Here is a 15270-nt window from a genome sequence, read left to right on the forward strand (position 1 = left end):
CCACAAAGAAAATGGAAAAAAAAAATGGAGATTTCGTGGACATCATCTGATCTTAATCCAATAAAATTAGAACTAATAAAAGGACAAATATCTTAGTTTCTTGGAAATTAAGAAACACATTTCTAGTTAACTCATATCAAAGAAGAAATCAAAACTATTTAGAAAGCAAAGTCAGGAGAACATTTAATGCCAAATATATGGGATATACAGCAGAAATTATACTTACCAGGGAATTAAAAGCCTGAGATATCATTGTTATAGAAAAGACTCTAAAAATAAAGGATTTTTTAACACTCACTTTAAGAAATTGGAAAATGGGGCTTCCCTCGTGGTGCAGTGGTTGAGAGTCCGCCTGCCAATGCAGGGGATACGGGTTCGTGCCCCAGTACGGGAAGATCCCACATGCCGTGGAGCGGCTGGGCCCGTGAGCCGTGGCCGCTGAGCCTGCGCATCCGGAGCCTGTGCTCCACAACGGGAGAGGCCACAGCAGTGAGAGGCCTGCGTACCACAAAAAAAAAAAAAAAAAAAAGAAAGAAATTGGAAAATGAACAATAAAATAACGTCCATAAAAAGGCAGGAAGACAGATTTAATGCAGGTAAATAGTAAAGTTATTGAAATAGAAAAAAAATAAGTAGAAAATATAACAAATCTAAAAACTGGTACTTTGAAAAGACAATAAAATAAGAAAACTCTTAAAGAGCCTAATTAAGAAAAAGGAGAAAGCTAAAATATATATGGTTGAGAAAGAAGACATGTCCACAGATTAAAGGAGAGATTAAAAGAATTTTTTTTTAATCCACCAACTGTGACGACAAATTTTAAGACCTAGATGGTTTTTCAGAAAAACATAAATTACCAAAATTAACCCAGGAACTGGAAAACTCTAATTAACTACCATTGAAATTTTTTTTTTTACAATTTACCATTAAAATTGTCACTAGGACCAGATGAGTTCTAACTTTTAAAGAATAGATCCACACATACATGAATATTTGGTTTATGACAAAGATGCCCCTGCAGAACAGTGGCCTTTTCTATAAATGGTGTTGCATCAGTTGGATATCCATAGGGAAAAAAATGAACCTTGATTCAAACTTCACCCTATACATAAAAATCAGTTCTATACAACACCAAAAGTACAAGTGACAAAATTAAAATTTGGAGCTCATCAAAATTTAAAACTTGTGTGCTACAAATAATACCATCAAGAAAGGGAGGGCTTCCCTGGTGGCGCAGCGGTTGAGAGTCCGCCTGCCGATGCAGGGGACACGGTTCACGCCCCGGTCCAGGAAGATCCCACATGCCGCAGAGTGGCTGGGCCCGTGAGCCATGGCCGCTGAGCCTGCGCGTCCAGAGCCTGTGCTCCGCAACGGGAGAGGCCACAAAAGTGAGAGGCCCGCATACTGCAAAAAAAAAAAAAAAAAAAAGGAAAAGACAACCCACAGAATAGGAGAAAACATTTGCAAATCATACATCTTATAAGAGACTTGTGTCCAGAGTATATAAAGAACTCTTGAAACTCAAAAAGACAACCAAATTAAAAAATCGTCTGGGACTTCCCTGGCAGTCCAGTGGTCAGGACTTCACACTTCCAGTGCAGGGGGCATATCCGATCCCTGGCTGGGGAACTAAGATCCCACATGCCCCGTGGTGTGGCCAAAAAAAAAAAAAAAAAAAAAAAAGCCAAGAAGCTATGCAAATGGCCAATAAACAAAATTATGATTAAAGAAATACAAATTAAAATGAGTTACTATCACACCCACTAGGGTGGCTGTAGTCAAAAAGACAAAATAATAAGTATTGGCAAGAATGTGGAGAAATTGGAATTTTCATACATTGCTGATAGGCATGTAAAATGGTGTAGCCACTTTGGAAAACAGTTGGGTATTTCCTCAAAAAGTTAAACATAGAACTATTATATGATCCAGCAATTCCACTTCTAGGTATTTACCTAAGAGAATTGAATACATACATCTAAACAAAAACTTGTACATGAGAATTATTCATAATAGCCAAAAAGTGAACTGATTATGAGTTACTTGAAGCTGGGATGGGGTGGAGGAGAATGGGGAATGACAGCTAATGGGTACAGGGTTTCTTTTAGGGGAATGAAAATGCTGTAAAATTAGCTGGGGCTTGATGTTGTACAACCCTGTGAATATATTTTTAAAATAATTTAATTGTATACTTAAATGGGTGAATTATATGGTGTGCAAATTAAATCTCAATAAAGCTGTTTAGAAAGAAATCAATTATAGGAGGATTGTCTATCTAACGTGAAAAGTAAATCAAAGATGGAAACTGGGAAGATACTCATGCATCTTTTGGGTTGCCAACCTCATTATTCTTATCACCATAGTGCCCCTTCCTAGTAGAATCTCCTTGCCTCAGCTGAAGATGGGGAGTAGAAAGGTACCTAGGTATGCAGCCAGAGTCTTAGGAAAAGCAGAAAGAGTACCAGGGGACCAGAGAAAGCAGAGGCTTCCCCTTCCGGTAGGAACAGAGAGGATGCTGGCAGGGTGGAAGAGGGAGAGGATATGTAGGAAGCTAATATTTGAGGGTATGAATGCTCCCCTTTCCTCTCAGGCCTTACAGAGGTCAGGAGGGGCAGTGTTAGGGAAATAAATCTGGGAACAAACCCATCAAGATAGTAAGAGAAATCAACTATACTTCAATAAAATAAATTTTTAAAAAAAGATGGTAAGAGAGTTCAAGCTATATCAGGAAAGAAATTTAAAAATCCCAAAGTAGAGGAAGGCCGAAGAAATGGAGTATGTATGGGCTGTGGAAAATGAGGTTCACAGCTATGGGCATCTGTTCCAGGACTTAGATGACTATGAGTCTCCTTTAGGGTAGAACTGGGGAGAGCATTTTTGAGGCAGGTGGGGAGATGTGTGGCAGCCCTCATAGACAGATGTACAGCATCCATATGTGTGTGTGCAGTTGTAGGAGCTCAGCTGGCAGCACCGGCAAAAGGTACTATGTAGAAATATCAAATCACTATATTGTGTAACGAGAACTAATAACATAGTGTTGTAGGTCAGTTATATTTCACAAACAAAAACTTATTAAAAATGAGATCAAATTTGTGGTTACTAGAGGCAGGCAGTGAGAGGTGGGGAAATAGGATCAAGGCAGCCAAAAGGTACAAACGTCCAATTATAAGATAAATAAGTGCTAGGGATGTAAGGTACAACATGATAAATATAATTAACACTGCTGTATGTTATCTATGAAAGTTGTTAAGAGAGCAAATCCTGAGTTCTCATCACAAGGAAAATTTTTTTCTATTTCTTTAATTTTGTATCTGTATGAGACGATGGATGGTTTTTTTTTGTTTGTTTTTTTGAGATGATGGATGTTTATTAAACTTGTGATAGTCATTTCATGATATATGTAAGTCAGATCATTAGCTGTAAACCTTAAACTTATTCAGTGCTATATGTCAATTATATCTCAATAAAACTGAAAGAAAAAAAAAGGTGCTATGGTAGTGCCGCAAGACCTCCTGCATGCCCAAGGAGTGGCTCAGGCCAAAACACTATAACTTACACCCTTTCAGTGCAGTTGAGGAACTACTGAAAGTACCCCTGCCAGGCCTGAAATACCCAAGAGCTGACTGTGCATAAATTGGGCACTTAATCAAAATAAATAAGTCAAGTGAGGAGGGTGACCTGTGCATATAGTCCTGGACTCAAGGTACAGCAAATTACCCATGTATTGCATACAGCATGGGCAGTTGCATCCAGTATGTACCCATAGTGCATGAGCCTAATGGCACTTGGCATTCCTGGTGAATTTCTGAGAATGTGGTCCCATGTTTCACTTTGTGGTTATGAAGCTTCAAGAGGAAACCTACTCTTTTTTAAAAAAAAACTTTACTATTATAGGAATTTTCAAACATATACAAAAATAGATAATAGTTTAATGAAATCCCCATGTATCCATCACCAAACTTCAAAAATTATCAACTCTTTATTCTCTACATTTTCCTACCTCCCCACCCCTGTTATTTTGAAGCAAATCCCAGGCATCATCAATTTATCTGTATTTCAGTATGTATCCCTAAAAAGATGGGAACTCTTATTTTTAAAATATCCAAATACCATAATCATATCTTAAAATGATTAATTATTAAGTCAGTATTTATATTTCCCTGATTGTCTGCATTATTTTCCAATTTGTTAAGTTGCAACCCGGGTGAGGTCCAAACATTATAAACACTTGATATCTCTCTCTCAATTATCTTTTGAAGTATAAGGTCCCCTTCCATAACCCCCCCTTCCCCCCGCTTCTCTTTCTCTTCCTCTCTCCCCCTCTCTCCCCTAACCCCCCCTTTTTATGAGGAAGCCAGATTTTTCCATACTCTGTTAAGTATGGATTTTGCCCATTGTGTATACCCAAACTTTCATTTTAACGTGTTCCTCTGCCCTTTGTATTTTCTGTAAATTGGCAGAGGCCTTTTCAGATGAAGGGTTTTTTTTTCAAGTTTACTTTATAGTTGTACTTTCATCAGGAGATAGTATCTGGTGATGATGTGATGATCAACCATTATTTAATGATCAACCATTATTACTAGATTATCTAGATCTAGTAATTCATTAGGAGTTGTAAAGTAGTGATATCCTAATTTTCTTCTTTTTTTTTATTTATTGTCTAAATGCTTCTATAAAAAGAAATATTCCTTTATCAAGTATTTGGCTCCTATATGAAAGGCAGTCAGCCATTTTCCCAAGGAGGCCTGATTTCTTTGAGAAGAAGTATAGAGCTTTGATTTTTCTTTATAAATTTAGCCTTAAAAATATTTTTTAAGAAAGAGTCAACATCAGTTATAATTGCTTTTAGCACATTTTTACACTTTCTGAGTACATCTGTTAGAAAACTTGTTACAGATAGAGAAATGAGAGTAAAATCTCATTCGTTATTTCCTTTTAATCTGTCAACTGAAAGGGGAGAATGAGAGGAAACTAACATTTGTTAGATTACTTCAGCAGGCCCTGAGCTTTGGTACCTTTTTTTTTTTTTTAATATTTATTTATTTTTAGTTTTGGATGTGTTGGGTCTTCGTTGCTGCATGCGGGCTTTCTCTAGTTGCAGCAAGCAGGGGCTACTCTTCGTTGCAGTGCGCGGGCTTCTCATTGCGGTGGCTTGTTGCGGAGCACGGGCTCTAGGCGCACAGGCTTCAGTAGTTGTGGCTCGAGGGCTCTAGAGCACAGGCACAGTAGTTGTGGCACATGGGCTTAGTTTCTCCGTGGCATGTGGGATCTTCCCGGACCAGGGCTCGAACCCACGTCCCTTGCATTGGAAGGTGGATTCTTAACCACTGGACCACTAGGGAAGTCCCACTTTGGTACCTTTTTAAAAGACTTTTACTTTAATCTTAAGAGGTTGGTCAATATTGTGCCCATTTTATAGATGAGGAGACCAAAGCTTAGAGTGGTAAAATGACTTATTCCGTGCCACACTGCCTATAAATAATGTACAGTTGTGGCGTTTTGTTTGGTTTGGTTTTTATATGTAATGAGCCAACTTGGTTTTTCCAATACTGCATTAAGGACATCAGAAAGTCATTGGATTAGAGCTGTAAGACATTTAAAAAATGTCCAAAAGACACTTAAGACATTTTAAAAATAACTAAATTTTTACTGATTTATTTTATGTATATCAGAAAAGTTTGAGTTCAACCTGGGATACAAGTAAGGAACAGGGTTAGAGAATAAAAATAGAAAAGCATAATCTTGGAAACTGGCATCTTTTTTCTTTCTTTTAAGGGAGAGGTTTTTGGTAAGTTTGAATTTTCAGGTATTGATAGTTTTTAAAACAATGCATAGCCATTTTCCTTTCTCCTCAATTTTATTGAGGTATAATTGACAAATAATGCATAGTCATTTTCAAATCACTTTCAATCCTATGAGTGGAACATCCACAGTCCCTCTAAACATCTGTGAGAAATTGACTTTGAGATTAGAGACTTTTATTTCAGATTCCAAGTAGTAGCTTACTAGGTATATGAATTTAACAGAGTTTTCAAATTTTTCTTTGTAGAACTTTTTAAAATAGGCACTCTGAGACTTGAAACAGTTCTTGAACATGGTTTGGTTCTCAAAATACCAGTTTTGAGGGACTGATTTTTTTTTTTCCAGTTTACTATAAACACATCACCTACTCCAGAAGACCTGATGTTAAGTCAATATGTTTACCGACCCAAGATACAGATTTATAAAGAAGATTGTGAAGCTCTTCGCCAGAAGATTGAAGAGTATGAAAGTTTTCATTTTTTTGTGTGTTTTGTTGGATGGGTAAATAATCTGTGTGGCAAGGTTTTGATTAGAATAAAACCGGCATAGGAAAAGTTGATAGCATTAATTGGCAGTGTGATATAGTATATGGGAAAGAGTTTCAGCTTTGTAGTCAGACAGATGGAAGTTCAATCCTGGCTACAACAGTAGCTGTGTAACCTTAGGTAAGTCATTTAACCTTCATTTCCACATCCATCAACTGAGGATAATAATAGTAGGTAGAAATGAGCAGTAGAAATAGTGTATATAAAAAGGTTGCATGCCATTCTTAGCAAAGAGTAGGTCCTTAATAAGCAATCATTATTAGATTATGATATCATAAATTGCAAAAGAACATCTTTAAAAGAAGATAATACCCTTTAGAGATTTACATATAGTGCCTAAAATCAAGATTGACTTTGGGTTTATAATTCTATCACATTTGCCCTTGATTTGCATTATAAAAGAACAAAGTTTTACTCAGACTATTGTCAGTGGTTTGGTATAAGTAGATGCTGCACACTAATTTACAAATTAGGTATATCTAGATTTTCGCAGGTAAATCAAGACTTGCGACTCAAGACAATGTTTATATCATGCTTACCTAGAACTGTCAAACTAAATTTGAGCCAATCTAACAAATAGAAAAGAAATGAAATAATCTTTTAAGAATCGTGTAGTTTTAAAACTTTTGGTGGTGAGCACACTGTAGTGTACATAGATGTCAAAATATAATTTACACATAAAATTTATATAATGTTATAAACCAGTTACCTCAATAAATAAAAATAATTAAAGGGAATTATGTAGTTTTAAAACTAGAAGTTTAAGATGCTGTTAAATTACAGTACTGCAGATTTGCCTGATTTCTGGCTTGTTCATTCAAGAAATATGTATCGAGCACCTACTATGTGCCAGGCACTGTACTAAGTCCTGGGGTTCATCACTGAACAAGACAAGTTTCTTATCTTAATGTTGTTTAAAAGAGTTGGGTGTCTCAGGATTTGTCTGAGAATGTTTTGTTTTGAATGAAATAGGTAGATCTTGTATACAATGAAAAGTCTGTTTAGATGTGCTCTACTGTTTGATTTTGCACCTATGTGCCTGTATATATTATCTTCTAACTCTGATAAAAATGTATTTCCTCTACTTATTAACAAGAAACTAATATATAACTTTGCTGCTTTTATTAATGGTATTCTAGAAAGGTGAGATAAGACCAAAGTGAATTGGAAACCTTTACTTAAAACAATAGCTACGGGGCTTCCCTGGTGTCGCAGTGGTTAAGAATCTGCCTGCCAATGCAAAGGACACGGGTTCGAGCCCAGGCCCGGGAAGATCCCACATGCTGCGGAGCAACTAAGCCCGTGCGGCACAACTGTGGAAGCCCACGTGCCACAACTACTGAAGCCTGTGTGCTTAGAGCCCGTGCTCTGCAACAAGAGAAGCCATGACAATAAGAAGCCTGCGCACCGCAATGAAGAGTAACCCCTGCTCACCACAACTAGAGAAAGCCCGTGCACAGCAACGAAGACCCAACACAGCCAAAAATAAATAAATAAATAAATTTATTACCAAAAAAAAAAATAGCTACAACTTCACAACAGTAATGCATTCACACGCTTAAGGATTCTCTATAAGCAACGTATTTTCATTTTGGAACAAGTTGATGCATTGAGATGAGAATTCTATTTATTTGGGAGGGAAGTTTTTTTGAATCATAACATTCTTGAACTGTTCCCAAGTGTTGAAATAATCAGGCCGGCCGCTGTTCCTGAGTGAATTCCCCTCTTTATGTAGAAAAGAACTAGGAAAATTAAGTATGCCTGTAGATCTGAGCTGATTCATTCTAGCTGACTTCTGAACTCCGTGCTAATTAACTTTTCTATATTTTAGATTAAAGCTTTCTGCACTGAACCAAGATAAACTGTTCACTGATGTAAATAGGAACCTATGGGAAAAAGTGAGACACTACTCTGATGAGGAGGTACTTTTTTCTCATTTTCTGAATGGGAATCAGTATAGACATTTTGAAAAATGTTTATTGTGAAATTAGTAACTGTTACTTGATAATTAGTGATGAGTTCTTTAAAATTTACTTCTCATATAATATGTAAACAAGATTTTATTATACATGAATGATTATTAATATATAATCTTTTCAAACCTTAAGTGATCAATTTAATATATGAAATATATTTGAAATTTATTGAGTTCCCTCCTTGTTTGCTTTTCACTTAGATTAAGATGGGGAAGAGATTTACTTTAATTGATTAAATAATAAGCAACTCATTTTATATTTGCCCTAATTAAAGAATTTTATTAACTAAGAGCCAGTCATTTTCTAATTTGTAATATAAGTGAATTAAAAGTAGGAATCAAAATTGAAATCTTTGGTTCTGGACTTAAACTATTAAATGGTATTAAATTTGCAAATGAGAAGCCTTAGGAATCAGAGTCTAGGATGGGCAAAGCTTAGCAGGTACCAGCTGAACCAGCCTTCCCAGACCGTTTGCCTTCTCTAACTCATTTGTTTGAGTGCAGTGTAATCTTTGACTTTCCCTTACAGCTGAAGGCCTTTGGAATTTACCTGAACAAAATAAAATCGCGTTTTACCAAGATGACTAAAGTCTTCACTCACCAAGGAAAAGTGTCCCTGTACAGCAAGCTGGTACAGTCGGCTCAGGTAATTTGAGACAGTTAAGAGCTTAGAAAGATCTATTAAAATTACTTTATAATTGGGGCTTCCCTGGTGGTGCAGTGGTTGAGAGTCCGCCTGCCGATGCAGGGGATGCGGGTTCGTGCCCAGGTCCGGGAAGATCCCACATGCCGCGGAACGGCTGGGCCCGTGAACCATGGCCACTGAGCCTGCGCGTCTGGAGCCTGTGCTCCGCAATGGGAGAGGCCACAACAGTGAGAGGCCTGCGTACCGCAAAAAAAAAAAAAAAAAAATTACTTTATAGTGGTTATGGAATATGAAGCATGTTCCTTAGGAGACATGTGAATGAGAGCTGGGCAAAAACTTAAAATTGTTCATAAGAGGTGGGATTCAATTTATTGAAAGTAGTAAATCCTGGCATCTTGAGTAATTCTAGAATATATTTACTAATATGTGCCTATATGTCATCTCAAATTTGTTATTCATTATACATACTGAAATAAAACAATACAGGATTCTGATCTTCCATTGCTAAGGACTGTGCTGTAGTATGATCTTCCTCATAGTCCATACTCAGCTGTGTTTGTGTGTGCATGTGTTTAAAGTAGCATTCCAAAATGATCATCCTTTAAGAAAGGTCTTGCATGAAAAAACTTTCCATTGAAAATGTCTGGGAAATGTTACATGCAGTGTCCCCCTTTTGGAGAAATATAATAACTAGCATATTAAAGTCTAAGATCAGAAATATACATATATATATTTTTTTTAGTCTAAAAAGAAAAAAATGCTATAATTCTATTTGACCAGTGTTTCCCAAATTTATTTGACCATAGAACATTTTTCATGAACTCTTTTTAAGTAATATATATTAACATCTTATATTACATGGAAATGCTAAAATAAAGCACAAAATATGAACTTATATTAATCTGTTTTGTATGCTTTAAAAAATTCTTTTAAGACCAGACTTGAAGTTTTGATCTTTGTTTTAAGATTTGCCTGTTCATGAATTAGACACAGCAGTTTGAACCACTTATAATGTTATAATGTTTTGTTTGGAGTTTTAACTTGACAGTCTATGATATTGTGTGTTTAGAACGAGAGGGAGAAGCTTCAGAAAAGGATAGATGAGATGGACAGCATACTTCAGAAGATTGATAACTGTCTCACTGAGGTGGAAATAGGTAAAGTATCCTGAATACTTTTCCAAAAGAAAATTTAATTGTATCTAAATGCTTCCCTACAGTACACATTGCTGGTAGCACTATGCTGAAGCCTTGTATTAGTAGCTTGAGCCATTAAATTAGAGCAAATTAAAACTCCTTTACTGTCATTCATAATGCAATCAACAAGAAATGCCCAAGATAATAAGTCTCTTTGGGAAGCTCTTCATAACCTAGACCATGATGTTGTGTTGTTGTGGTTGTTTTAATAAATGAACTTACCTCTGTTTGAAAATTATCTATCCTTTCAGTTGGATCTCTCATGATCCCGACTTGTTAGTATTAACTTGAAACTACTTTCTCAAAGATCACAAAATTTCCCATCATCATCAGATTTGGTAGCTCTCAGTCCTTAGCCATCTAGATGTCTTTCATCATTTGACACTGCTGATTATTCTTTTCTTCCTGAAACTTTCTTCTCCCTAAACTCTTATGATACTGCACTACCCTGACCCTATTCTTTTCTCCTAGCTGTTCCTTTTAGCTCCTCTGTTGTCCCTTCTCTAACCCCTTGTGTAAGCATTTAGGTTTTATCATCTACTCATTTCTATATTCTTTCCCCTAATGCTTTCATCTGCCTTAACAATTATGTTATATGAATAATTCCCAAATTCAGTGAAATTCATCAAGCATTTGTTGAGCACCTGCTACTTGCCAGATACTGTGCTTAGCATCAGAAAAAAGATATACACAGATTTTTGCCTTTAAGTGGCTTATAATCATTTTGGGTGAGGGCATCTTTAGCCTCCTTCTCTTGAGTTCCAGACTTAATGTTCCCAGCTTCTTGCTGAACCTCTTGGCAAAAGTGTCCTTAAGCACCTTAAACATTATGTGAAAAAATGGAATTTATTGTCTTCCTTTTCCAAAATAAAATCTGAAAACTTCTTATCTCTATAAACAAGTTTTCTTTGTCATCTCTTAACGGCATCACCATTCTTATAAATTGTAAAAGGCTCGAAATTTCATTGTCTTGTAGTCTCTCTTATCAAGTCCTGTCATATCTGCTTCTTCAGTATCCCGTGTTCTTTCCCATTCACATTAAGGCTGTCATTAATTCTGACGTGCTATTTCCAGTCTTCTAACTAATCTTTCTACACTTTTAATTTTATTCTATTACACTCTTAATTTCATTCTGTCTCTTTCCTGTCCAACCTGCACATTGCTGCCAGATTAATGATTATGAAAGACAGTTTTCATTATGTTACTTCTCTGAAAACTTTTCTGCCTTTCCATTTATTACAAAATAAAATCCAGACTCCTGAGCTTGACATTTAACAATCTCTACAATCATTTTCAGATATTCCTTTCTTATATGATTTTACTATTATTCCCTTACACATCCTAAATTCCAACCAAATTTTGTCATTTCTGTGCAGTCCTGCCACTTTGTCTTTGCCTAATGTATTCTCCCTCTATTTTTACCAAAGGACATGTTCTCTATCTTCCTTGAGCTACCATGGCTACTTTGTTAGTACCTCTTATATTACCTGTCATATCTACTTGTAATTATGGTTACTTTTCATAGTTTATTTTCCTAAGTAAATTGGAAGTTCCATAGGGGCAAAGATCAGCTTTTATTTTTCTTCATATCCTTCAAAGTTCTCAGCACTATGCTTTGCACAGAATAAGTGCCTAGTACATGTTTTCTACATTGAATTGATAAGTATATGAATTTCATAATCTTAAACTGTACCACCCCTTTGTTCATTATCTTGCTTTTTTACTTCATGAAAAAAAATAGAAGCCATTAGGGCCAGAACTTCTAAACTTTCTGCTACCAAACAAACCAAACTTTTATATCTCTATATCAATTCTTTCATCCTTCCTTTTCCCTAAGATCAGTGTTTCCACCTAAACTTTGAATTGCAGCCCCTCTTGTCTTCTCAGGAATCTTATAGCACTGATTTTCCCTTATCTATTGTATATTCAACCTCTCTGCCTCCTCCACTGGATATGTTCACCTCTCTCTTATCTTTAAAAATACCAACAACCACACTCTTTCTAGGTACCACTGGATGGCTCCCTATTTCTTTCTTCATTATTCCTTGAGCAAATTACTGAGTACCTGTTATGTGCCTTGTATAGTGCTCGGTGCTAAGAGTACTATGGTGATTAAAAAGAAAACTTTATGCCCTCGTGGAGCATTTTTTTTTTCATTTATCAATACTTCAATTACTTTCTTTTTTTAAAATATTTATTTATTTATTTGGCTGTGTTGGGTCTTAGTTGTGGCACACAGGATCTTCGTTGCAGCATGCAGGGTCTTTCGTTGCGGCGTGTGAGCTTCTCTCTAGTTGTGGCGTGCAAACTTAGTTGCCCCGCGGCATGTGGGATCTTAGTTCCCTGACCAGGGATCAAACCCATGTCCTCTGCGTTGGAAGGCAGATTCTTAACCACTGGACCACTGGGGAGGTCCCCCATTACCTTCTTTTAATTCAAACATTTATACACAAAGAAAGGTTTCCATGCTTTAATTTTTAAACATAATATACAGAACCACAATACTATTTCAATTGCAAATCATGGGAGATCACATTCAAATATGCTTGGATTTGACAAGTTGCTATTACAATACTGAGAAAAGATTATAAGAATTAAATAGTTTTATGGTAACTGCTATGGAAGAGTGGTTCCATGGTGCTATAAGTTCCTGAAACAGAAATCTGACCTAGTCAGGTCAGGAGAGGCTTCCCTCTGAGGAAGTGGCATTTAAGTCAAGATCTGAAGAATAAGTAGGAGTTAAAGTGAGAAGGGAGGGGAGAGCCGACTATTCAATATGAATAGCACAGGTAGAAGCCCTTCTATGGGAAAGAATATACCAAGTACAAGGGTCTGAAATAAGGCCAATGTGGCTAGAATAGAAAGAGCAAAAGGGAACACAGTCTGAGATGAAAGTGGAGATGTCACTTTTAGGGGCCAGGCCAAGGAGGGCCTCTTAAGGAGTTTTGAGTTTTTCTAAGAAAAGTGAATAGCCATTTGAAGGTTGTTAAGCACTGGCTGCAGTGTAGATACTGGATTTGAATAGATCAAGAGTAATTATAAGAAGTTAAGTGTAGTTATTGGACTGATATGGTTAAGAAAGGACAATAGCTTATATTAAGGGAACCTGGTGGTGGCAAAGGATAAAAGTGGATTCAGAAAATATTTTTGAGGTAAAAATCTAAACTTGGGTTTGGATGTGGGGAGAGAGAAGGCTTTTAAGGATGTGTCCAAGGTTTCAGAAACAAATTAAATTTAAAAATGTAAATTTGTGTATGTGCATCTGTATATGTGTATCTGTTCCTGCTTAGTCCATGGGGTTTCCTAACAATAACTTTAATATATGCAAATTATATATAAACAGTTTCCATCTCAGAGTGTCCCCTAAGAAGCTGCTATTGGAGATCATTGCCATATGGCTCAAAGTTCACTTGTCTGCCACTAGAAGCAAGTCTTAGTATGAAATTATTATTATAGCTCAGTGCTTTTTTGGCAAGGAAAGGTAGGGAAAGATGAATGTGAAATATTCTTAACACTTCATTTGGGGACCATCTATTCTTTTCATTTCTGGTTGTTTATTTTTGACTGAGTTATTCTAATGCATGTTGTCTACTTTAGAAACTAAGTATTTGGAGGATGAACAGAAAGACAATCCTGTGGAAGAGTGGGATTCTGAAATGAAGTCTGCAGAGAAAGGTAACTGAATTAATTAAGGAGATAAATGGGGGGAAAAATCCCCTGTTCTGAGTTTATTTATTTATTTAGGTAAGATTAGTGAGATAGACTTTTCAATAAAACAGATGATTTTTGTACCAATATTTTAATGTGTACATTCTGATAGTTTTATTTTTCTTTTCAAAGAACTGGAACAGCTGAAAACTGAAGAAGAAAAGCTTCAAAGGTTAGTCTTCTGTTTGAGTGTTAGAAAATACGCTAAACTTCACATGGCTAAGTGACTTCCTACCTCCAGAAACTGACAAGATTGAGGGCATGAGTATTGACTAAGGCTGAGTCAGAGCTTCTACTGTACTTTGAACTTGACCTTGGAGGCCATCTTAGTCAGTAGTATTTTCTAAGCATTTATTGTTTACAGAGCATTAATCCAAGGCAGTAGTTCTCAAGCTTGTAAAATATCAGGATCCTGGGCTTCCCTGGTGGTGCAGTGGTTGAGAGTCGCCTGCCGATGCAGGGGACACGGGTTTGTGACCCGGTCCGGGAGGATCCCACATGCCGCGGAGCGGCTGGGCCCATGAGCTGTGGCCGCTGAGCCTGTGCGTCCGGAGCCTGTGCTCCGCAAGGGGAGAGGCCACAACAGTGAGAGGCCCGCGTACTGCAAAAAAACAAAACAAAACAAAAAAAATATCAGGATCCTATTAAAGAAAATCTAGCATTAAACTGCTTTTATATGGCACTTAAGTATAAATAAATATAAAATGAGGTATGTGTTTCTTTTTTTTTTTTTTTTGCCGTACACAGGCCTCTCATTGTTGTGGCCTCTCCCGTTGCGGAGCACAGGCTCTGGACGCGCAGGCTCAGCGGCCATGGCCCACGGGCCCAGCCACTCCGTGGTATGTTGGATCCTCCTGGACCGGGGCACGAACCCGTGTCCCCTGCATCGGCAGGCGGACTCTCAACCACTGCGCCACCAGGGAAGCCCGTGTGTGTCTTATACTCTGGATCTTATTTAACTATAAGACTAAAAGAAATCAAATACAAATAATGGCAAAACCAAAAAAATTCCAATTGAAAATGTAAATTTGACAGGTGATAATATCAATATTTGGCTAAAAATAAATTGATGCTAGCAAAATGACTAACAAATTATAAGTTCTATTTAGCTCTAATAAACTAAACAAAACCAAATGCAGGCACTGAAATTATGTCATGTCTCAGTTTTATGTTGGGCATTCTTACGGTCTACATTATGCTTACATTTTTAACATCAAAATGAAAATGTAAATTTTAATAATAATCCTAAAGAACATGTGAACCCCTAAGAATATCTTCATGGATCCCAATTTGAGCGCCATTGATTTAGGCCTTTCCTAATTAGACCCAAACTTCTAGTTTAATGCTTATTAAAAAAAAAAAAAAAACTAAGAATGCAAAATGGATGTCATACACCTCACT

The 15270-nt window shown here is 36.7% G+C and overlaps 1 protein-coding gene across 1 annotated transcript in view; it reads left to right on the plus strand.

Moving 5' to 3' along the window:
• Window positions 1-15270, plus strand: part of KNL1 (kinetochore scaffold 1) — a 63578-nt gene that overhangs the window by 40399 nt on the left and 7909 nt on the right. Inside the window, 6 exon segments of the mRNA XM_073800747.1 lie at window positions 6145-6260; window positions 8176-8266; window positions 8849-8965; window positions 10035-10122; window positions 13759-13836; window positions 14002-14041. Of these exon segments, the coding sequence (XP_073656848.1) occupies window positions 6145-6260; window positions 8176-8266; window positions 8849-8965; window positions 10035-10122; window positions 13759-13836; window positions 14002-14041 (530 nt within the window).

This window comes from Tursiops truncatus, chromosome 2 (assembly GCF_011762595.2).
Source record: "Tursiops truncatus isolate mTurTru1 chromosome 2, mTurTru1.mat.Y, whole genome shotgun sequence".
In the NCBI taxonomy this organism is placed as follows: Eukaryota; Metazoa; Chordata; class Mammalia; order Artiodactyla; family Delphinidae; genus Tursiops; species Tursiops truncatus.